The sequence below is a fragment of the Camelina sativa genome, chromosome 18 (assembly GCF_030686135.1).
Source record: "Camelina sativa cultivar CO46 ecotype springtype chromosome 18, ASM3068613v1".
Taxonomy (NCBI): Eukaryota; Viridiplantae; Streptophyta; class Magnoliopsida; order Brassicales; family Brassicaceae; genus Camelina; species Camelina sativa.
Genome location: NC_141897.1, coordinates 9,570,926 through 9,595,141, shown reverse-complemented (window position 1 = coordinate 9,595,141; position 24,216 = coordinate 9,570,926). Strand labels below are relative to the sequence as shown.

The window sequence follows — 24,216 nt, the reverse complement described above, 5'->3', positions numbered from 1 at the left end:
GTCAGAATGTGTAATTATAAGAGTTAGGGATGAATATGGAGTGTTTAGACACCACTTTTACCCATTTTGTCCCGAAACAGGCTAAAACCGAGAAAACATGCTAAAACCAAGAAAACAGGCTAAAACCGAGAGAAAACATAGATTTAAAGCTGTAAACAGCTATGTTACTATTTCTAGGGTCAAAATATGTAACAATCCAATGCACTTGAATAATTATAAGAGTTCGGGTTGAATTTGGAGTGTTTAGACACCAGTTTTACCCATTTTGTCCCAAAATAGGCTAAAACAGAGAAAACATGCTAAAACCGAGAGAAAACATTGATTCGAAGCAGTAAACAGCTATGTTACTCTTTGTAGGGTCAAAATATGTAACAATCCAATGCATTTGAATAATTATAACAGTTCGGGTTGAATTAGGAGTGTTTAGACATTTTGTTCCGAAACAGGCTAAAACCGAGAAAACATTGATTCGAAGCAGAAAAAGTTTTGTTACTATTTCTTTGGTTAGAATGTGTGAGAATCCAATACATTTGACTAATTATAAGAGTTCGGGTTGAATTTGGAGTGTTTAGACACTACTTTTATCCATTTTGTCCCAAAACAGGCTAAAACCGAGAAAACATTGATTCGAAGCAGTAAACAGCTTTGTTACTGTTTCTAGGATAAGAATGTGTGAGTATCCAATGCATTTTACTAACTGTAAGAGTTCGGATTGAATTTAGAGTTTTTAGACAACACTTAAACCCGTTTTATTCCAAAACATGCTTAAACAGAGAAAACGGGCTAAAACCGAGAGAAAACGTTGATTTGAAACTGTAAACAGCTAAGTTACTCTTTCTAGGGTCAAAATATGTAACAATACAATGCATTTGACTAATTATAAGAGTTCGGGTTGAATTTGGAGTGTTTAGACACCACTTTAACCCATTTTTTCCTGAAACAGGCTAAAACCGAGAATACATTGATGCGAAGCAGTAAACAGCTTTGCTACTGTTTCTAGGGTCAGAATGTGTGACAATCCAATGAATTTGTTACTAAACTTAAGAGTTCGGGATGAATTTGGAGTGTTTAGACAATACTTAAACCCATTTTATCCTAAAACATGCTTAAACAGAGAAAACAGGCTAAAACCGAGAGAATACATTGATTCAAAGCAGTAAACAGCTATGTTACTCTTTCTAGGGTCAAAATATGTAACAATCCAATGTATTTGACTAATTATAAGAGTTCGGGTTGAATTTGGAGTGTTTAGACACCACTTTTACCCATTTTGTCCCGAAATATGCTAAAACAGAGAAAACATGCTAAAACCGAGAGAAAACATTAATTTGATGCAGTAAACAGCTATGTTACTCTTTCTAGGGTCAAAATATGTAACAATGCTTTGCATTTGACTAATTATAAGAGTTCGAGTTGAATTAGGAGTGTTTAGACACCACTTTAACCCATTTTGTCCCGAAAAAGGCTAAAACCGAGAAAACGTTGATGCGAAGCAGTAAACAGATTTTTTACTGTTTCTAGGGTCATAATGTGTGACAATCCAATGCATTTGACTAACTGTAAGAGTTCAGGATGAATTTGGAGTGTTTAGACAACATTTAGACCCGTTTTATCCCAAAACATGCTTGAACAGAGAAAACAGGCTAAAACCGAGAGAAAAGGTTGATTCGAAGTAGTAAACAGCTATGTTACTCTTTCTAGGGTCATAATATGTAACAATCCAATGCATTTGAATAATTATAAGAGTTCAGGTTAAATTTGGAGTGTTTAGACACCACTTTTACCCATTTTGTCGCGAAACAGGCTAAAACTGAGAAAACATTGAGGCGAAGCAATAAACAGCTTTGTTACTGTTTCTAGGGTCAGAATGTGTGACAATCCAATGCATTTGACTAACTGTAAGAGTTCGGGATGAATTTGGAGTGTTTAGACAACACTTAAACCCGTTTTATCCCAAAACAGGCTTAAACAGAGAAAACAGGCTAAAACCGAGAGAAAACATTGATTCAAAGCTGTAAACAGCTATGTTACTCTTTCCAGGGTCAAAATATGTAACAATCCAATGCATTTGAATAATTATAAGAGTTCGGGTTGAGTTAGGATTGTTTAGACACCACTTTTACCTATTTTGTCCCAAAACAGGCTAAAACCGAGAAATCATTGATTCGAAGCAATAAACAGCTTTGTTACTGTTTCTAGGGTTAGAATGTGTACTAATCCAATGCATTTGACTTATTGTAAGAGTTCAGGATGAATTCTGAGTGTTTAGACAACACTTAAACCCGTTTTATCTCAAAATAGACTTAAACAGAGAAAACAGGCTAAAACCGAGAGAAAACATTGATTCGAAGCAGTAAACAGCTATGTTACATTTTCTAGGGTCAACATATGTAACAATCCAATGCATTTGAATAATTATAACAGTTCGGGTTGAATTTGGAGTGTTTAGACCCCACTTTTACCCATTTTGTCCCAAAATAGGCTAAAACAGAGAAAACATGCTAAAACCGAGAGAAAACATTGATTCGAAGCAGTAAACAGCTATGTTACTCTTTCTAGGTTAAAAATATGTAACAATCCAATGAATTTGAATAATTATAAGAGTTCGGGTTGAATTAGGAGTGTTTAGACACCACTTTTACCCATTTTGTCCCGAAATAGGCTAAAACCGAGAAAACATTGATTCGAAGTAGAAACAGTTTTGTTACTGTTTCTAGGGTCAGAATGTGTGAGAATCCAATGCATTTGACTAATTATAAGAGTTCGGGATGAATTTGGAGTGTTTAGACACCACTTTTACCCATTTTGTCCCGAAACAGGCTAAAACTGAGAAAACAGGCTAAAACCGAGAGAAAACATAGATTTAAAGCAGTAAAAAGCTATGTTACTATTTCTAGGGTCAAAATATGTAACAATCCAATGCTTTTGAATAATTATAAGAGTTCGGGTTGAATTTGGAGTGTTTAGACACCAGTTTTACCCATTTTGTCCCAAAATAGGCTAAAACAGAGAAAACATGCTAAAACCGAGAGAAAACATTGATTCGAAGCAGTAAACAGCTATGTTACTCTTTGTAGGGTCAAAACATGTAAAAATCCAATGCATTTGAATAATTATAAGAGTTCGGGTTGAATTAGGAGTGTTTAGACATTTTGTTCCGAAACAGGCTAAAACCGAGAAAACATTGATTCGAAGTAGAAAAAGTTTTGTTACTATTTCTTTGGTTAGAATGTGTGAGAATCCAATTCATTTGACTAATTATAAGAATTCGGGTTGAATTTGGAGTGTTTAGACACTACTTTTATCCATTTTGTCCCGAAACAGGCTAAAACCAAGCAAACATTGATTCGAAGCAGTAAACAGCTTTGTTACTGTTTCTAGGATAAGAATGTGTGAGTATCCAATGCATTTGACTAACTGTAAGAGTTCAGATTGAATTTAGAGTTTTTAGACAACACTTAAACCCGTTTTATTCCAAAACATGCTTAAACAGAGAAAACAGGCTAAAACCGAGAGAAAACGTTGATTTGAAACTGTAAACAGCTAAGTTACTCTTTCTAGGGTCAAAATATGTAACAATACAATGTATTTGACTAATTATAAGAGTTCGGGTTGAATTTGGAATGTTTAGACACCACTTTAACCCATTTTGTCCTTAAACACGCTAAAACCGAGAATACATTGATGCGAAGCAGTAAACAGCTTTGTTACTGTTTCTAGGGTCAGAATGTGTGACAATCCAATGAATTTGTGACTAAACTTAAGAGTTCGGGATGAATTTGGAGTGTTTAGACAACACTTAAACCCATTTTATCCCAAAACAGGCTTAAACAGAGAAAACAGGCTAAAACCGAGAGAAAACGTTGATTTGAAACTGTAAACAGCTAAGTTACTCTTTCTAGGGTCAAAATATGTAACAATCCAATGCATTTGACTAATTATAAGAGTTCGGGTTGAATTTGGAGTGTTTAGACACCACTTTTACCTATTTTGTCCCGAAACAGGCTAAAACCGAGAAAACATTGATGCGAAGCAGTAAACAGCTTTGTTACTGTTTCTAGGGTCAGAATGTGTGACAATCCAATGCATTTCACTAACTGTAAGAGTTCGGGATGAATTTGGAGTGTTAGACATCATTTAAACCATTTTTATCCCAAAACAGGCTTAAACAGAGAAAACATGCTAAAACCGAGAGAAAACGTTGATTCGAAGCAGTAAAGATCTATGTTACTCTTTCTAGGGTCATAATATGAAACAATCCAATGCATTTGACTAATTATAAGATTTCGGGTTGAATTTGGAGTGTTTAGACACCACTTTTACCCATTTTGTCCCGAAAGAGGCTAAAACCGAGAAAACATTGATGCGAAGCAGTAAACAGATTTGTTATTATTTCTAGGGTCAGAATGTGTGACAATCCAATGCATTTGATTAACTGTAAGAGTTCGGGATGAATTTGGAGTGTTTAGACAACATTTAAACCCGTTTTTCCCAAAACAGGCTTAAAGAGAGAAACAAGCTAAAACCGAGAGAAAACATTGATTCGAAGCAGTAAACAGATATGTTACTCTTTCTAGGGTCATAATATGAAACTATCCAATGCATTTGACTAATTATAAGAGTTCGGGTTTGAAACCTGTTCTTTTGTATGTGTGATGATTGATGATGGAGATGGATGCAAGGTGTTTCAATTACCCTTATGTAGTTGTAGCATAAAGAATGTCAAACCAAAATGAGTGTGATGAAAGCAATCAGGATGTGAATACTTATCTAAGTCAAGCCAAATATAAAGGATGTTTGTCACTAACAACCTAATGATGATTATCAGATGTAGATTATAAAAGCTACTAAGATAAACTGATGCAAGACAGGAAATGAAATAGGTGAATGCAGAACAAAAACAAGAACTTTGGATGAGCTCGAGCACGCAGTCAATCGATGCACAATCGAGTGGATGGTCGAGTTGGTAAACGGATGTAAGAAACAGAGCAAATATTGAAACAGAGCAACAGTAAACAAACTACAATACTTGAACTAGGAAATCAATAAACAAAGAAAGGTCCTGAGGATGGATTCATGGGCTGGGCTTAAAATATGGTTATCTATATTGACCAACAAACCTCAATCAATGAGCTAATCTCTAGACAATGATCTTCCAAGACAAGTTAATCCATTCTCATGGCAATAACAATCAAGCTCAGATACTTCTTAGACCCAGCTCTCACTGGCTATTACATATAAGAGCAGGCATTAAAACCCAGATCATTATTGTCAAAAATCAAACAAAGCATCTAACCTCTTAGCATGCTCAATGATAATCTCTAGCCTTAGCCTTATCCAGCAACTTAAACATTGGTATGATGTTAAGAAGCCTGAGATCTATCATCACCCTCTCAGTATAAGGATAGGATAGAGCTTATCTAAGCCAGAAGAGATATGCAACAAACAAGCTTGATCAACCTAAACAACCATAGCCTTTACCTATCCTAATCCATCCTCAAGATCCTAAGCAACTACTCACAATCACAGAACATGATGAACAAAGTGATAAACCCAGAAATCAATGAAACTTGCATTATTAGATAGATGAGTAAGAGATCTACAATATTGAAGAAGGAATCAAACTCAAATACTCAATACTTAGAAAGTTATAGAACCAACAAGTATCAAAGATTTCTTAGTTTTCCAAGGTGGCTAGAGAATCTAAGGAAAAGAAAGTGCAAAAGTAAAAAAATTCCCAAAAGGGTAAATACTAGGTCTAGAATATTGTACTCTAAAAATCTCTCCCTTTTTGGTGGCTACAGGATACAAGACTTATATAGCAAAAGGAAGCGTAGCCCTAAAAATGCTAAAAGACAAAATAGGAGGGCGGCTCGGTCAACTCGACCACGTGCTCGGTCGACTGCTGGTCGAGTGGCCATCTTCTTCTGCTTCTTCTGCTTCTTACTATTTTAACAATACCAATATAAATATCTTGAATCAAACTGATTTAATTAATATTGTATTAAACAAAAATTGTTGTGCGGTATACCAAGAATTATATACTAAATCACTAAAATTAACAAAAGATTACATTAGCAAAATTAATATTAAAATAATACATTAACAAAAAAAATCAAGAAAAAAAATTGCCTTGGGGTGTATTGCGGGTCATTATCTCGTATACGATAAAAACAAAGGAAAGCCATTGTAATTTTACTTTCCAATTTGACAAAATACTACCTAATGAGTTTACATGTACCCTAGATTTTAATGAAAAAGATGTAATTAATATTTTGATAAAACACTGGAACATATTCAATAGTCTAATAAGAATATTACCATGATTTTGATAAATACAAAGGTTATAAAAGTAAACAATCAAGCAACCAAATAAAAATGTCATCGTGGTTTAAGTAAAACAGTTTAAATCAAAATTTATTAAAGCGAACTGTATATATAACAAAAAACAATCAAATATTGGAAGGACCTTAAGAGTACCAGAGAGACCATATCGAATGGTGGTAAAATGAGTAGTTTAAACTCAAAAACAGAATTTATTATCATATCTTCTATCACAACTTTTAATCACCAATCAAAATGATTCAATTTTTTTTTACAGAATATGAAGCTTTTCTTTTTCTTTTCCACAGTTTTTCTTTTTTGTTTTCCACATTAAACTTTTTAAGATGCAGACAATAATACTAATGTTATATTGCAATTGCGAAACAAAACAAACTGAATGAAAGAAAGAAGAGAAAGCCTCTAGAGAATTTCCTCTATACGGATGTGTTTGTCCTCGGCTTTTCATCAAAAGAATCTCCCGACCAAAGTAGCATTTTATTCTGTACTATAAGAGAGGGGTCCACAGATCAGACCAAAGGACTACAATAACTCCACTCCAGTAGCCATGGAAATAGAATCTAATGTCACTTTTGGACCTTTCCTTTTTTCAATAAAGGGAGAATTTGATATGATTGGAGAAATGTGTGATAGTGAAAGGACCTTTCTTTAGTAAGACTTGGCAAAGATTGCAACTTCTTCTGCTGGATTTCCAGTCATTAGGCATGTTTTAGTCCCTTTCGGCTGTTCAAACGGGTAACAACGAATGGTTGCTCCGGTTTCTTCTTTTACCCTTTGTTCATCCGCGTCACTGGCTGACCAAGGACCTCTTGCCCATTTCCCTGAAGATATTGCCTCTTTGAGCTCATCGTATGAGTTCACATCCACAATGTTACTGCATAATCATATCAAAATGTGAGCGTATGCTAGTAATGCTGCAAACTCATGGAAAACGTCTGTGGGAGAAAATATAACAAAAACAGTACCTGTCCCTGAATGATACCGCCTTTTCTAGAAGCGATGATTGGATCTCATCCAACTTCTCTTTTACATAGGCCACTAACGTTGATGCCTCCATTGATATTCCAAAAACTTTTCCTGCCTTTCCTGGTATATCCCTCCTTGAGACAACAACACTGTTACTAGATACATCGCGTGGACCAATTTCAATCCTTAGAGGAATTCCCTGCAAAACGAATAAAACTTTTAGAACTTGAACTATTATGAAATTTTTATCACCCCAGAAAATTATTATAGTGTTTAAGAGAGTAACGAACCTTCATTTCCCAGAAATTGAACTTCCATCCCGGAGTTCGTTGATCTGTGTCATCAAGTTTAACTCTAAACCCAGCAGTTTGCAGAGCTTCCTTGACTGATGATGCAGCACTGAGAACTCCTGTTTTCTCATTGTCCTTCTTCCAAATAGGTACAATTACTACCTTAAAAAGAAGAAAAGAGAATATTAATCTCAACTCTAGATCATCACTTCCAACCAACTGAGTTACTAGTATAACAACTATCATTTTTGCTAAAGAAAATAACTACTGTTCCTGACCCCTTCCTAAAACTAATCCTCCTTAGCCAACGAATGGAAGTACAGATATAAGCAAAGGAAACTGCTTAAGAAATTCCCAAACGAATAGAAGATGAACCTGTATTGGAGCTATCTTGGGGGGAAGCATAAGACCAGTGTCATCTCCGTGAGTCATAATAATGCCACCGACAAAACGTGTACTCACTGCCCATGATGTCTGCCACACATGTTGCCTTTCTCCATTCTCATCTGCAAACTGGCATGGTCATATACGTCACTTAAAAATTCTTTCAAGATGTAGTAGCAAAACCACAAATGTGACAAAACAAAGCAGAAATGGACTAATAGGAACTTATGCAGTCGTCATTAAATAAAGATGAGAGAACTAAACTCCAAACAAATTCAAATATCCGTGCATGACATACTTCTTAAGATTAGTAGTTATGTATGTACCTGAGTTCCAAAGGCACGAGAAAAGTTCTGCCCTAAATTGTGGCTGGTACCAGCCTGCAGAGCCTTCCGATCTCCCATCATAGCCTCAATAGTATAGGTTATATCAGCACCAGCAAAAGTTTCTAATTTTGATTTTCGACCTGGAATAACAGGTATTGCAGTTTGCTCAAAAGCAAATCGGGTGTAGATTTCGATCATTTGTTTTGCCTGCAATACAACACTAAAGAATTGTCACAAGAGAGTACCAAAAACCGACTCCACAGTTGACGATAACAAAATAGAGAACAAACCTCCTTTTCTGCCTCCTCAGGAGTGGCATGAGCAGTATGACCCTCTTGCCAAAGAAATTCAAGAGTCCTAATAAATGGTTTTGTCCGCATCTCCCATCTAGTGACATTAGCCCACTAAAAAGAAGAAATGTAACCCGGAAAAGTGATAAGTGCCAGATTTTTTAATTTTAAAAAATGATGAACAATTTGGATGTCTATCCATACCTGATTGATCATGAGAGGAAGATCACGATAGCTGTGAATCCACTGAGTAAACATGTGATTCACTATGGTTTCACTAGTAGGCCGAACCTGCCACAACCTCAACAAATGCCACAATCAAAGCCAAAACTTAGGTAATGAACTTTCACAACTCTAGCTTAGTGGTAAAAACATAGTAACACCGGAAAAATGCCTACCACAAGCTTCTCCTCAAGTTCTTTTCCTCCTCCTACAGTGACAAGAGCTAGTTCAGGACTAAATCCCTCAACGTGTGAAGCTTCTTTCTCAATAAACGAGTATGGTATAAACTGCACAAAACACCAAGATCATCACTATAAACCCCCCAATGCAACATCAAAACATAAGAATAGAGCAATGATGACAATAACAACTAAAAGAAAATAAACTTCAAATATGGTTAATCTATATAATTCATCAAGAACACAAACACATTTCTTAATTCCAGCTTCAAACTGATACCTGTGGGAAGTACATGTTGCTATGGCCAGTCTCTTTGAACTTCACATTCAAATACTCCTGCAAATCAACAACAATCACAACAACAAAAAAAAAATCTCAAGCAATTCAAAACAAACATCAATTAACATTTCAAAATCAATTTGAATCAACTAACCTGAATCGCTTCCCAGATCGCGTAACCGTAAGGACGAATAACCATAGTACCACGAACAGGACCATAATCGGCGAGCTCAGCACTACCTATAACATCAAGGTACCAAGCATTGAAGTCCTTTGTGCGAGGCGTAACGGCTCGGTCAGACTTAAGCCGGTCAACCTCCGCCGACTTAGTCTCCGTCGAAGCAGTAGTACCACTCGGCGCCGTCGCGAATCCAGAGAGAGGTCGTCTGTTCCGTAGATATACGGTTCGACGGAGAGAAGCTGGGTAACGAGTTGTGGCGGGAAATAGAAGGGAAGTGAGTGAAGGGACTCTCAGACACGCCACCATTTATCTACTTTGCGGAGAAGTTTTGTGAGGTTTTTTTGTTTTCTTCTCTTCTCTTTGGAGATGATGATGACTGTGAAAACTTTCTTCTCTCAGTCCTCGCAAACTCATGTGTGGATAAGCCCATTCAGCTTTTTAAGTGGACCTATAAGCCCAATAAGCCTCTTTCGAATGATGAGTATTACTAAATAGAGAGATGACTCTCAAAGGTCTTTTTTTAGACGGTGAACCATTTTGGGAAAAAACGAATAAAAAGTGGAAGAGAGTACCAACCACTAGAATTTTGTGCAAAAGAAAACAAAGGCGTAGGATTCTTTATTTCACAACACATATTTCTCATATTTCAAAAAGGTTTTTAAATCTCAACCTGAATGGCCCAGCTATTGTTTCTGAATACCTTGGAAAAAAAATATGGAGATGAGAATAAAAAGAAACATGGGATGATGGGTAGGCCTGGGCACTAATACTCGTTACCCGTATTCGACCCGTTATTCGGCTCTTACTCAGTACCCGCAACTTTAGGGTCGAGTGAAGGGTATTATAATTATATTACCCGTGAGTAAGGGACGAGTATAGGATATTAGTTTAATTTTCAATACTCGTCTCGTTACTCGTCCTTTTGTTACCTGACCCATTAATACCCTTTAATATTTTGTATTATTATTATTTATTATTAATTTATAAATATACTATAGAGTTAAAGTTAAAACTTAAGTTCAATTTAGCCTAATTGAAATGATATATACTACGTTCAATTGAATTATATCTTACTTTTATTTTAAAGTTTGTAATTTTATAGTTTTTTGAACTATATGTTGCATATATTTATGTATTTTTCCTTTTTCGGCTCTCGGAATATGAAATTATTATTGCGATTATTGATTTTTTTTACAGGGTACTCGTTATTCCGGGTAGAAGTAATGGGTCAGGTATTTAAAGAGTCAACTATTTTTTACCGGATACCCGTTATTTAAGGGTCGAGTACGAGTAATTTTTTTCTATTACTCGTTAGGGCCAGGTCGGGTAAAGGGTATGAGAAAATTCAAAGGTACCCGTCCTGTGTCCAGCTCTAATAATGGGAATATATATATATATATATATATATATATATATATATATATATATATGTTTGGGTGAAAGTGAATGAATAATGCGTGCACATATTTTTTGTTTTTTGTATAATTCTCCTTCCATCTTGTACTGGTTAGTTGTTATCATAATATTCGTACTATTTAAATTATCAATAAGTAAAAATTTGGATTTTTTTCTAGCTTTTAAGCAATAATATTAATTATTATTTACCTGGATCCACAATGATATATTTAAGTCATTTGGTAAACTATGAATTTTAAATATAGAAAAAAATAAAAAACTAACAATTTTAGAAAACTCTCAAGAAACCCATGCTTTTATAGTTTTAATTATTTAAAATTAATTTAGCTTTCACAAAAAACCATCTTTTTTTATATGTTGTTTCATGGTTGATCATTTGGAAAAGAAAATAAAAATGTTTTCAATTAAAATCTATTTTGTGTAATTTACTTATGAATAACCATACCAAATCACGTAGTCAGTTCACTTCAGCAGCTGTGTCAGAAAGGCACCGATATTCTGCTTCGGTTGAGCTCCGAGAGACTGAGGTTTGACGCTTAGCCGACCACGAGATAATGTTGGTACCAAGAAAGGTACAAAACCCTCCAGTTGAACGACTAGTGGTTTGGCATCCACCCCAATCACTTTCACTGTATGTTCGCAGAGTAGAGTCAGTGTTATGAGTGAAGGAGAGACCATGATCGATGGTACCTTTGATGTATCGGATTACACGTTTCGGCAGACTGAAATCAGTTACCGTTGGAGAGTGCATCCTCTGGCAGACCAAATTAACTGCAAATTAGATATCCGGTCTAGCCAGAGTGAGATACTGCAGTTTACCTACTAGACTGCGAAAAAAGGTTGGTTGATCAAACAGTTCTTCTTGACCCTTGACCTTTTGTTGTTCAGTAGGTAATGGTGTGGGAGCAGGTGGACAATCAGTCATCCCAGCTGCAACAAGAAGGTCCTCTGCATATTTGTGTTGATTTAGGAACATACCATCTGGATAGTGATGAGCTTGTATCCCAAGAAAATAGCTTAATTTGCCCAGATCTTTCATACGAAATTCCTCACTGAGAGATTCAAGGAGTTTGTCAACCAGAGTAGGATTACTTCCAGTCAGTACCATATCATCCACATAGAGGAGTAAGACAATAAGATCATTGTCTCTGTTGTAGACAAAGAGAGAAGGGTCTTTTAAGTTGCATTTAAAGCCAAATTATAAAAGGAACTTAATGAATTTGTCAAACCATGCACGAGGGGCTTGCTTGAGGCCATAGACTGCTTTGTGGAGTTTCCAGACATGAGAAGGATTGACATCATCAAGAAATCCAGGAGGTTGTTGCATGTAGACCGTTTCTGTTAAATCTCCATGAAGAAACACATTCTTCACATCAAGTTGCATAAGTGGCCATTTGTTAACTATTGCCCCATGAAGAACAAGTCGGACTGTTGTAGTGCGAACCACCGGGCTATATGTTTCAAGGAAATCAACCCCTTCCTCTTGATCATATCCCTTAGCTACAAGTCGAGCTCGAAGTTTGTCCAAGCTACCATCTGCATTGAGTTTCGTCTTGAAGATCCATCGACATCAAAGAACATTCATATCTGGTGTTCGTGGGACCGAAGAAAATGTGTTGGTTTCTACAAAGGTGTCGGCTAAAACAGAGAAAACAGGCTAAACCCGAGAGAAAACATTGATTCGAAGCAGTAAACAACTATGTTACTCTTTCTAGGGTCAAAATATGTAACAATCCAATGCATTTTACTAATTATAAGAGTTCGGGTTGAATTTGGAGTGTTTAGACACCACTTTTACCCATTTTGTCCCGAAACAGGCTAAAACCGAGAAAACATTGATTCGAAGCAATAAACAGCTTTGTTACTGTTTCTACGTTCAGAATGTGTGACAATCCAATGCATTTGACTAACAGTAAGAGTTTGGGATGAATTTGGTATTGATCATGTTCTAGCTATGTCCGTACGGCCGTCCATACGGTCGTCCGTACATGTGTCCAATGAGGACCGTCCGTACGTGTGTTCAATAAGGTCGGATATCATCGACGTATGGAGTAGAGATGAGGCCTTACCATATGTGAAAGCCCAAGAGAAGGATCTCGAAGTCCCCTTGTAGCCGTTAATGGATAAGGTCACGGGTTGCTTCATGTTAGGAGACCAAGACAAGTCACTTTCACCATTGGGATCTGCTTATTCTCTCTCTCTATGTCCCTATCACCTAGTTGTCGAGTGTAGAAGGGAAAACCCTAGTCTCCCTTGATATTTAAAGACATTAGACTACATTGTAACAATAACACTTATGGAATACAATTCTCTTTGTCGATTCTCTCTTCATGTTCATTCCTTCACTTCCGCTTAAGTCTAACATGGTATCAGAGCAAGTTTCTCGATCTATGACATTCTAAACTTCCTCTTCTTAAGTCTATTCTACTCTATTCTTAATCTCTAGATACTCCTTACACTCTCTACGCTCACTCGCTAATATACTCTCTACACTAACTCGCCTCAATACTCAATACTCCTTGCTATGGACACCACAAAGCCTATTGTAACTCCGGTAGTACTCAAGGGCTCAAACTACTTATTGTGGAAACTAACCACAAAGACCGCACTTAGTGGGCGAGGACTCTGGATCCATGTCGAGACAGACCAACTCCCCAAGAAGACCATTAAGGAAGGCGGTAAAGAAAAAAAGGAAGAAGACAAGGAGGCTGATCTTGAGAGGGAAGTCAAGTGGTTCCAAGAAGATCAGACCGTGCTTGCCATTCTTCAAAACTCGCTGGACGCTCCTATCCTTGAAGCATACTCCTATGTGAGACTGCCAAGGAGTTGTGGGAGACACTTGCGAACGTTTATGGGAACGTAACCAACTTGACTCGAGTATTTGAAGTCAAGAAGGCTATCAACAGTCTCCACCAAGAAGACTTGGAGTTCACGAAGCATTTTGGGAAGTTTAGGTCCTTATGGGCCGAACTAGAGATGCTCCGACCAAGTACCATCGATCCGGCTATCCTGAATGAGAGGAAAGAGCAAGATAAGGTGTTTGGCCTCCTCCTAACTCTCAATCCGGCATTTAACGACCTCATTAAACACATACTTAGAAGTGATAAGCTCCCAACACTCGAAGATGTGTGCTCTCAAGTTCAGAAAGAACAAGGCTCGCTTGGTCTCTTCAGCGGCAAGGAAGAGCTACTCACCGCCAACAAAGGAGTCTACAAGCATGAGGATAGGAAAGTGGTGGTGTGCGACCACTGTAAGAAAAGGGGCCATGTGAAGGACAAATGTTGGATCCTTCACCCTCATCTTAAGCCGGCGAAGTTCAAGGCAAATCTCTCACAAGAAGGGGCGAGTGGTCACAGTACCGTTCCTATGAACCAAGGAGGCGCAGCAGCTACGGCCATGGCGGCCTCCTATGGAGATCTTGTGAGGAAATCGGACTTGGAGGCTCTTATCAGATCCATCAACGCACTAAAGGAATCCGGTACCTCTTTCCTTGCTTCAAAACCTAGTAAATCTCTTGTTGTTGATTCAGGAGCTTCTCACCATATGATAAGTAATCCTAGTCTCATACACAACATAAAACCTGCCCTAGGAAATGTTATTATTGCTAATGGGGATTGCATACCAGTAAAAGGAATAGGAGACTTGAAACTGTTTGATAAGAATTCAAAAGCTTTCTTTATGCCTAACTTCACCTCTAATCTCTTATCGGTTAAAAGAGCAACTACTGATTTAAACTGTTATACTATCTTTGGACCTAATAGTGTACATTTTCAGGATATTGAGACTGGCAAGATTCTTGGAAAAGGAGATGCTAGAGGAGATCTCTATGTCCTAGAGAATGCTTCATCAAATTCACCTACATTATTTTCACTTATATTGAGTCTTAGTAGTATTTCTAGTGATGTGTGGCATGCTAGACTAGGCCATCCTCACTCTAGAGCATTTGAATTAATCGTGCCTAATGTTTCCTTTGATAATTCAAGTTGTGAGTCTTGTATTCTTGGAAAACATTGCAAGTCTATTTTTCCTAAATCTACTACTATCTATGAACATTGCTTTGATTTAGTGCATTCTGATGTGTGGACTTCTCCTTGTCTAACTAGAGATAATAACAAGTATTTTGTGACTTTTATTGATGAAAAATTTAAGTACACATGGCTTACATTGTTACCTTCCAAAGATAGAGTCTATGATGCCTTTGTTAACTTTCAAAATTATGTGACTAATCACTTTAATGCTAAAATAAAGGTACTAAGATCAGATAATGGAGGAGAATACACAAGTCACAAACTCAAAGAACATTTAGCAAAGCATGGCATACTCCAACAAACAAGTTGTCCCTACACGCCCCAACAAAATGGTGTAGCTGAAAGGAAAAATCGACATCTCATGGAGGTGGAAAGATCGATGATGTTCCATACCAATGTCACCAAACGGTTTTGGGGTGATGCCGTGATGACGGCGTGTTATTTAATCAATAGGACACCAACAAAAGTCTTACAAGACATGTCTCCATATGAGGTACTGAACAAGGTTAAACCCTCTCTTACGCACTTACGTGTATTTGGTTGCGTATGTTTTGTTCTTATCCCAGGTGAACAAAGGAGTAAGCTCGATGCCAAGAGCACTAGATGCATGTTTATAGGCTACTCGTCAAGCCAAAAGGGGTATAAGTGCTATGACCCCTCCACTGGCCGTACTCTTATCTCTAAGGATGTGAAATTTCTTGAAGGTCAAGGTTACTATGAACAGAAAGATTGGGACAGCTTGAAGGACCTCTCTAACTCTCCTTCGGACCGGGCCACCAACTTACGCTTTCTTCTCAATCACCTTGGTCTCACTACACCTCCTGATCCGACGCAGTTCTCCCCAGCCTCCTCATCGGCTCCTAGTGAATCCCAACCAGGGAACATTGATGTTCATGAGGATGTTCCATCTCAACCGATGGAGGACATCTTTGCATCTGAACCTGTACCAATAACCGATGTACCCACCACTACACCAGAAGATAAGCTGGCCACAACAACCGACCATACGACCACAACCACTGATCCCCAGCCAACCTCGGTACCTCGGAGAAGTGAACGCCTCAAGTTTCACCCATCTACTTGGAAAAATAAGCGCGTCTACTTCAACAATCAAGCGGTCGCTCATCCAATTCAGGCTGTTTGTTCACTTGCCCTGTTTCCTCCTGATCATGCAGCCTTCCTAGGCCGACTTGATGACCATTTCATTCCTCAGACGTATGATGAAGCAAAAGAACACCAAGTGTAGGTTGATGCCGTGGCGGATGAAACTGGCGCTATGGTCCGGAACCATACGTGGGACGAAGCGGACCTCCCTAAAGGCAAGAAGGCTGTCAGTTCTAAATGGGTCTTTACTATAAAATTCTTGAGTAACGGTGATATTGAGCGTCACAAAGCTCGCCTGGTGGCTTGGGGGTTCACTCAAACGTATGGAACCGACTACACGGACACCTTTGCTCCGGTCGCCAAACTTCACACTGTTCGAGTTATCCTCTCCTTGGCCACCAATTTGTCTTGGGATCTTTGGCAATTGGATGTCAAGAACGCCTTTCTTCAGGGGGAGCTTGAGGATGAAGTTTACATGCGTCCACCTCCTGGCCTCGAAGACACAGTCGCTCCAAGCAAGGTTCTCCGTCTACGCAAGGCCATCTATGGCCTGAAACAGTCTCCCCATGCCTGGTATCACAAGCTCAGCTCCACTCTTCGGAGTCATGGTTTTCATCGTTCTGAAGCTGATCATACTCTCTTCTCTTGCTGCACCACCGGTGGTCTCGTCGTGGTCCTTATCTATGTTGATGATATTATTGTCTCCGGTGACGATAAGGACGGTATTAAGGAAATAAAATCCTTTCTTCATTCTCAATTTGATATTAAATACCTTGGTGAGCTGAAATATTTTCTTGGCATTGAGATATATCGCTCCTTGGAGGGATTGTTTCTGTCTCAAAGGAAATACGCTCTTGATCTTTTAAGTGAGACAGGTAAACTTGGTGTAAAACCGGCCCCTACACCACTTGAAGACTGTTACCAGGCCAAGCGAAAGGAGGCGCACAAGAGGACCATCGGACAAGAGGCCCCGCTTGATCCATTGGATGCACCATATGATGATGTGACGCGATACAGGCGTTTTGTAGGTAAGTTGATTTACCTTACTATCACACGACCTGATCTATGTTATTGATGTTCATATATTTTACCATGTTTTCCCTTAGTTTATTCACATCTTTTGCATCTTTTGCTAGCCATTTTCATCATTATTGTGTAGCTTTAGGACTAATCATGCATTAGAGTTTAGTTGCATTGCATTTGCATCTTTTCATGCATAAACAGGTGATTTTGGAGCTTAAGGTGCACGGAAACAATCCTGAGGAGAAGTGAAGCAATCTTGAAGGGAAAGCAAGAGAGTTAAGGCTGAAGAACCAAGGTCCAGAGTCCAACTCGACCAAGCACTTGACCGAGTGGGTAGATGGACTCGACCGAGTGGAGTGTGCACGAGAGAAGCCAGCTCGACCATGGACTCGACCGAGCACTGGTCGAGTTGACCGAGCCGTTGACTACTTTGACTTTTTCTATTTTTAGGGCTTCCACCTCCTCACCTATATAAGGCCTTGTACCTGCAGCCACCAAAGTGTACAACTTTTTAGATATTCCCTAAACCTAGTTTTTACCTTTTTTAGTTTTATTCCTTTTGCATTTTTATTTTTAAGATCTTGTACTTCCTTAAAAAAGAAGACTAGATTCTTATATTTTGTTGGTTCTATAACTTTCAAGATATTGAGAATTTGAGTTTCATCCTTTCATCAATATTGAAGATCTTTGTTTAATCTTTCTAATAATGCAAGTTTCAATATTTTCTGGATTTTTGACTTTGATCACCATGTATTGTTGTGAGTAGTTTCCTTAGGATATTGAGGATGGGTTAGGATGGATTGATCTTGTGGTTTGTGTGACTTGGTCAAGCTTGATTGTTGTAGATCTCTTCTAGGGTAGATGATCTTAATGCTGATTCTATATCTGAGAGGGTAGAGTCTGATTTCAAGCTTCTTAGCATCACACCAATGTTTATGAAGCATAGATAAGGCTAGATCTAGAGCTTACCATTAGGCTTGCTAAGAGATTAGAGGTCTTGTTTGGTTTGAGATGTATTGCTTAATGCATGCTTGTGTAGATTCTTTACTGTGTGAGAACAAGTCTAGAATTGCATAGGTTTGATTGTTTCTTGACCATGAGAGTGGGAGAAACTTGTCTTAGATTAATATGTCTAGAGGTTAGCTCAAAGTTTGCTTGAGATTTGTTGACCAAGTTAGATAACCACAATGATTAGTCCATCCCATGAATCCATCCTCAGGACCTTCTTTGTTTATTGAAATCTTAGTCTTAATCCTAATGCTTGCTTGTTGTTTGATTGGATTTAGCATTACTCTGCTTTTATTGCATTGCTCTGTTTCTGCGTCTAGTCTAGCTCGACCACCCACTCGACCTACACTCGGTCGAGTGCTGCTCGAGTTCATCCCCAGAACTCTGTGTCTATGATTTGTGTTTGTCTTGTTTCATTCCTGTTTCATTCCAGTTGCATACATTTAGTTTTCAGTTCATTAATTATCCTGCATTAGTTCATTAGTAGTAGTCTCTGTTTCTGTTCTTGCTTTATCACTGTTTCAATCATTCAGTTTCATTTGCATCTAGTTGTTAGTTCTTGTAGTTTATTTTCTGCATTTTACATTTTCTTCCTAGGATTGTTAGTGACAAACAATCTTTACATTTGTCTTAACTTAGATTCATATGCATATCTTAATTGTTCACAAACACTCATTTAGGATTGATACCTCTTGTACTGCAATAGCATAAGGGGAATTGAAACACCCATCCATCATTCCATTCATATCTCACCATTGCATACATCATCATTCACACCACAAATATAAACTTGTTTCAGTTATGCTGTGAACCAGGTGAGCCAATTCATGAAGGCGCCAACCAAATATCATTGGAGCATGGTGGAAAGGATCCTAGGCTACCTCAAAGGAAGTCCGGGCCAAGGTATATGGATGGGAAAGAACTCCAATACTGAGATCTTGGGCTACTGTGATGCAGACTATGCCGGCGATACACTAGATAGACGCTCAACCACGGGATACTGCACGTTCATTGGTGGGAATCTGGTCACATGGAAATCCAAGAAACAAAAGGTGGTGTCGTGTTCGAGTGCTGAAGCCGAGTATAGAGCTATGAGGAAGCTCACCAACGAGCTAACATGGCTAAAGGCACTCCTCAAGGATCTTGGTATTGAGTCGCAGAAGCCAATCATCATGCACTGCGACAATGAAGCGGCTATTCACATCGCAACCAACTCAGTCTTCCATGAGAGAACCAAGCACATTGAAGTAGATTGCCACAATGTTCGAGAGAAGATTGAAGAGGGGATAACACTTCCATGCCACACTCGGAGTGAGGATCAACTGGCCGATATATTCACTAAGGCTGCATGTCCAAAGGTTTGCGCACACATCCATAGTAAACTTGGACTTGTAGACCTCAATCGCCCATGATCGACTTCTCTAACACATGGACATCACACTCTTTTTCCCTTAACATAGTTTTGTCCCATGAGGGTTTCTATGTTAAGGTTTTTAATGAGGTGATGCTTCATGGGTTCCAAGCTTAGCCATTTCATAAGGTTAAACTTGAGGGGGAGTATTGATCATGTTCTAGCTATGTCCGTACGGTCGTCCGTACATGTGTCCAATAAGGCCCGTCCGTACGTGTGTTCAATAAGGCCGACTATCATCGACGTATGGAGTAGAGATGAGGCCTTACCATATGTGAAAGCCCAAGAGAAGGATCTCGAAGTCCCCTTGTAGCCGTTAATGGATAAGGTCACGGGTTGCTTCATGTTAGGAGACCAAGACAAGTCACTTTCACCATTGGGATCTGCTTATTCTCTCTCTCTATGTCCCTATCACCTAGTTGTCGAGTGTAGAAGGGAAAACCCTAGTCTCCCTTGATATTTAAAGACATTAGACTACATTATAACAATAACACTTATGGAATACAATTCTCTTTGTCGATTCTCTCTTCATGTTCATTCCTTCACTTCCGCTTAAGTCTAACATTTGGAGTGTTTAGACAACACTTAAACCCGTTTTATCCCAAAACAGGCTTAAACAGAGAAACAGGCTAAAACCGAGAGAAAACATTGATTTACAGCAGTAAACAGCTATGTTACTCTTTCTAGGGTCAAAATATGTAACAATCCAATGCATTGACTACTTATAAGAGGTCGGGTTGAATTTGGAGTGTATAGACACCACTTTTACCCATTTTGTCCCGAAACAGGCTAAAACCGAGAAAACATTGATTCGAAGCAATAAAAAGCTTTGTTACTGTTTCTAGGGTCAGAATATGTGACAATCCAATGCATTTGACTAACTGTAATATTTCGGGATGAATTTGAAGTGTTTAGACAACACTAAAACCCGTTTTATCCCAAAACAGGCTTAAAGAGAGAAAAGGCTAAAACCGAGAGAAAACATTGATTCAAAGCAGTAAACAGCTATGTCACTCTTTCTAGGGTCAAAATATGTAACAATCCAATTCATTTGACTAATTATACGGGTTGAATTTGGAGTGTTTAGACACCACTTTTACCCATTTTGTTCTCAAATAGGCTAAAACAGAGAAAACAGACTAAAACCGAGAGAAAACATTGATTCGAAGCAGTAAACAGCTATGCTACTCTTTCTAGGGTCAAAACATGTAACAATCCAATGCATTGACTAATTATAAGAGTTCGGGTTGAATTTGGAGTGTTTAGACAACACTTAAACCCGTTTTATCCCAAAACAAGCTTAAACAGAGAAAACAGACTAAAACCAAGAGAAAACATTGATTCGAAGCAGTAAACAGCTATGTTACTCTTTCTAGGGTCAAAATATGTAACAGTCCAATGCATTTGACTAATTCTAAGAGTTCGGGTTGAATTTGGAGTGTTTAGTCACAACTTTTACCCATATTGTCCCGAAACAGGCTAAAACCGAGAAAACATTGATTCGAAGCAATAAACAGTGTTGTTACTGTTTATAGGGTTAGAATGTGTGACAATCAATGCATTTGACTAGCTATAGGAGTTCGGGATGAATTTGGAGTGTTTAGACAACAGTTAAACACGTTTTATCCCGAAAAAGGCTTAAACATAGAAAACAGGCTAAAACCGAGAGTAAACATTAATTCAAAGCAGTAAACAGCTATGTCACTCTTTCTAGGGTTAAAATATGTAACAATCCAATTCATTTGACTAATTATAAGAGTTTGAGTTGAATTTGGAGTGTTTAGACACCACTTTTACACATTTTATCCCGAAATAGGCTAAAACCGAGAAAACATTGATTCAAAGCAATAAAAAGCTTTGTTACTGTTTCTAGGGTCAGAATGTTTGACAATCCAATGCATTTGACTATCTATAAGAGTTCGGGATGAATTTGGAGTGTTTAGACAACACTTAAACCCGTTTTATCCCAAAACAGGCTTAAACAGAGAAAACAAGCTAAAACCGAGAGAAAACGTTGATTTGAAGCAGTAAACAGCTTTGTGACTCTTTATAGGGTCAAAATATGTAACAATTCAATGCATTTGAATAATTATTATAATTTGGGATCATGATCACCATGTCCGTACAGTCGCCGTCCGTACAACCATGACTGGGCTGTCCGTACAATCCTCACCGGGCCATTCATACCATCTCAAGTGGAAGCCCATGAAAAGCCTTCCATGACTTGTGTGAGACTCAAATCAAACCTCTAGATCCTTCCCAAGGTGACCGTTGGCGACTTGATGCAAGTGGGAAGGGACAAGTCAACTAATTAGGCACATGTGTATTTAAGGGTTGTATAGGTCGCTTTCACTATGTAAAAACGTGTAGCATCTTGTAGAATATTCCTCTAGCTTATGTCTATATTAGGTGAGTACCCATGAACTTAATCAAGCAAGAAAGTTTCTTTCTTCTTCTACACTTTGTCACTTACACTCTCTCTCTCTCCCTCTCGTTGACTCACTCAACCAAACACAAACTCTCTTGTTATACACACTCGATCTTCTTATTCTCTTTTGTGTCTAAACTTACATGGTATCAGAGCCATTTAGTTCCTAACTCTGAATCTCTCACCCACCTCATACTTCCGCTTCATCTCTCTTTAACTGTTGGATAATAGCATTGACCAGCGGACAAAACTCCATGGAAGGCACCAAGACCTTGATTGTTCCAGTTACTCTCAAAGGAGAGAACTATTTGTTGTGGGCAAGAACCACAAAGACGGCTCTATGTGGCCGAGGGCTTTGGACCCATATTACCACAAAGGAGGCTCCCAAGGAAGAGCCTACCCAAGACGCAAAGAAGCGGTCACTAGCGGCGAAGACAAGTGGTTCCAAGAGGACCAAAGTGTGCTTGCCATCATCCAGAACTCCCTTGATGCTCCAATACTCAAAGCCTACTCTTACTGTGAAACGGCTAAGGATCTATGGGACACACTACAAAATGTGTTCGGTAACACTACCAATTTAAACCGAGTCTTTGAGATCAAGAGAGCCATCAACAACCTAAACCAAGAAGACATGGAGTTCACCAAACACTTTGGGAAGTTTCGGTCTCTTTGGGCAGAGCTTGAGATGCTTAGGCCGGCTACACTTAATCCAGCCATCTTGAACGAGAGGCGCGAGCAAGACAAGGTGTTCGGCCTCCTCCTCACGCTAAACCCATCCTACAACGACCTCATCAAACATATATTGAGGTCAGACAAGCTCCCTAGCCTAGAGGACGTGTGCAGCCAGATTCAAAAGGAACATGGTTCCATGGGGCTGTTTGGAAGCAAGGGGGAGCTTATCACCGCTAACAAGGCTGATGGAGCAACCGCAAACAAGGGCTACTACCGAGGTGACGACAAGAACCCTCCAGTATGCAACCATTGTAAGAAGCCGGGCCACTTCAAGAATCAGTGTTGGATTCTCCACCCACATCTCCGAGCCAGTCGGTCTATGAACAACCGTGGAGCACCAAGAGCTCATCAAGCGACTGTGGAGCTGCCGAGCGCCGAGTCAAACCAACGAGTCTCTGACCTGAACGGAACCGCCCTGGCAGCCAACACTGACCTTGTCAGGAAGTCTGACCTCGACGCTCTCATTAAGGCCCTCAAAGAAAATTCCGGTAACTCCTATCTTGCTCTAAATCAAACTAAACCGCTTATAGTTGATTCTGGTGCATCACATCATATGATTAGTGATTCTAGGTTGATCAGTGATATTAAACCTGCTAATGGTAATGTTGTGATAGCTAATGGTGAAAAGGTACCAGTTAAGGGCATAGGGAAGTTGAAATTATTTGATAAGGAAACTAAAGCCTTGTATATGCCAAATTTCACATCTAACTTACTATCAGTTAAGAGAGCCACCACTGATTTAAATTGTTATGCAATATTTGGTCCTAACAAGGTTCATTTTCAGGATATTGAGACAAGTAAAGTTCTTGGCCAAGGAGGTTCCAAGGATGACCTTTATGTGCTTGAGGACTTGAACCTATCTTCTTCTTCTGCATCTTGTTTTAATTCGGTTATTATTAAACCTAGTGATTCTATTTTACATGCTAGGCTAGGACATCCTCACACTAGAGCTTTAAATCTGATGTTTCCTAATATTTCTTTTAAAAATGATGAGTGTGAGGCTTGTATTCTTGGTAAACATTGCAAATCTGTTTTTCCTAAGTCTATTACCATTTATGAAAATTGTTTTGATTTGGTTCATTCTGATGTTTGGACATCACCTTGCCTATCTAGAGAAAATCAAAAGTATTTTGTCACTTTTATTGATGAGAAGTCTAAATATACCTGGTTAACTCTTTTACCTACTAAGGATCGGGTCCTTGAAGCTTTTATTAGTTTTCAAAAGTATGTGACTAACCATTACAATGCTAAGATCAAAATCTTAAGGTCAGACAATGGTGGTGAATATACTAGTCATGCCTTCAAACAACACTTGACCAACCATGGAATCATTCATCAAACCAGCTGTCCTTATACTCCACAACAAAATGGTGTGGCCGAACGAAAGAACAGACATCTAATGGAAGTCGCCCGGTCCATGATGTTTCACACCAACGTTCCTCGGAGGTTTTGGGGAGATGCAGTCCTTGCAGCCTGCTATCTCATTAACTGGATCCCTACAAAGATTCTACAAGATCTCTCGCCATTTGAGGTATTGAACAAAGAAAAACCTACATTTGATCACTTACGAGTATTTGGGTGTACTTGCTTTGTGTTGAGACCAGGT

General features: G+C 38.6%; 2 protein-coding genes across 3 annotated transcripts; one reads left to right on the top strand and one right to left on the bottom strand.

Annotated features, from left to right (window-relative positions):
• Window positions 1-6,516: 6,516 nt before the first annotated feature.
• Window positions 6,517-9,882, bottom strand: LOC104773827 (proline--tRNA ligase, chloroplastic/mitochondrial). Of its 2 annotated transcripts, none has more exons than XM_087499160.1 (11): window positions 9,434-9,882; window positions 9,280-9,336; window positions 8,997-9,107; window positions 8,803-8,889; window positions 8,599-8,712; window positions 8,309-8,515; window positions 7,974-8,111; window positions 7,599-7,760; window positions 7,308-7,507; window positions 6,985-7,216; window positions 6,517-6,829 (listed from the first exon to the last, which is right to left on the bottom strand). In XM_087499160.1, exons 1-10 carry the CDS (start codon window positions 9,764-9,766, stop codon window positions 6,991-6,993), a joined length of 1,635 nt encoding a protein of 544 aa, XP_087355286.1. In that variant the 5' UTR covers window positions 9,767-9,882; the 3' UTR covers window positions 6,517-6,829; window positions 6,985-6,990. The 2 variants fall into 2 exon arrangements, with proteins under 2 accessions (XP_087355286.1, XP_010496793.1); XM_010498491.2 differs by having other exon boundaries at window positions 6,517-6,824.
• A 3,970-nt stretch (window positions 9,883-13,852) lies between these two features.
• LOC147922725 (uncharacterized) lies at window positions 13,853-16,150 on the top strand. The gene is made up of 4 exons (XM_087497765.1): window positions 13,853-14,354; window positions 14,406-14,584; window positions 14,669-14,861; window positions 15,471-16,150. Exons 1-4 carry the CDS (start codon window positions 13,853-13,855, stop codon window positions 16,148-16,150), a joined length of 1,554 nt encoding a protein of 517 aa, XP_087353891.1.
• Window positions 16,151-24,216: the final 8,066 nt, after the last annotated feature.

Coding starts and splice junctions, on each gene's coding strand:
- LOC104773827 (XM_087499160.1), bottom strand. CDS start 9,766: ATGGTGGCGTGTCTGAGAGTCCCTTCACTCACTTCCCTTCTATTTCCC. Junction 9,108..9,279: donor GCAACATGTACTTCCCACAG/GTATCAGTTTGA, acceptor TGTTTTGTGCAG/TTTATACCATACTCGTTTAT. Junction 8,112..8,308: donor CTCGTGCCTTTGGAACTCAG/GTACATACATAA, acceptor TGACCATGCCAG/TTTGCAGATGAGAATGGAGA.
- LOC147922725 (XM_087497765.1), top strand. CDS start 13,853: ATGCTCCGACCAAGTACCATCGATCCGGCTATCCTGAATGAGAGGAAA. Junction 14,355..14,405: donor CAACGCACTAAAGGAATCCG/GTACCTCTTTCC, acceptor TTGTTGATTCAG/GAGCTTCTCACCATATGATA. Junction 14,862..15,470: donor TTCCTTTGATAATTCAAGTT/GTGAGTCTTGTA, acceptor TTCTTATCCCAG/GTGAACAAAGGAGTAAGCTC.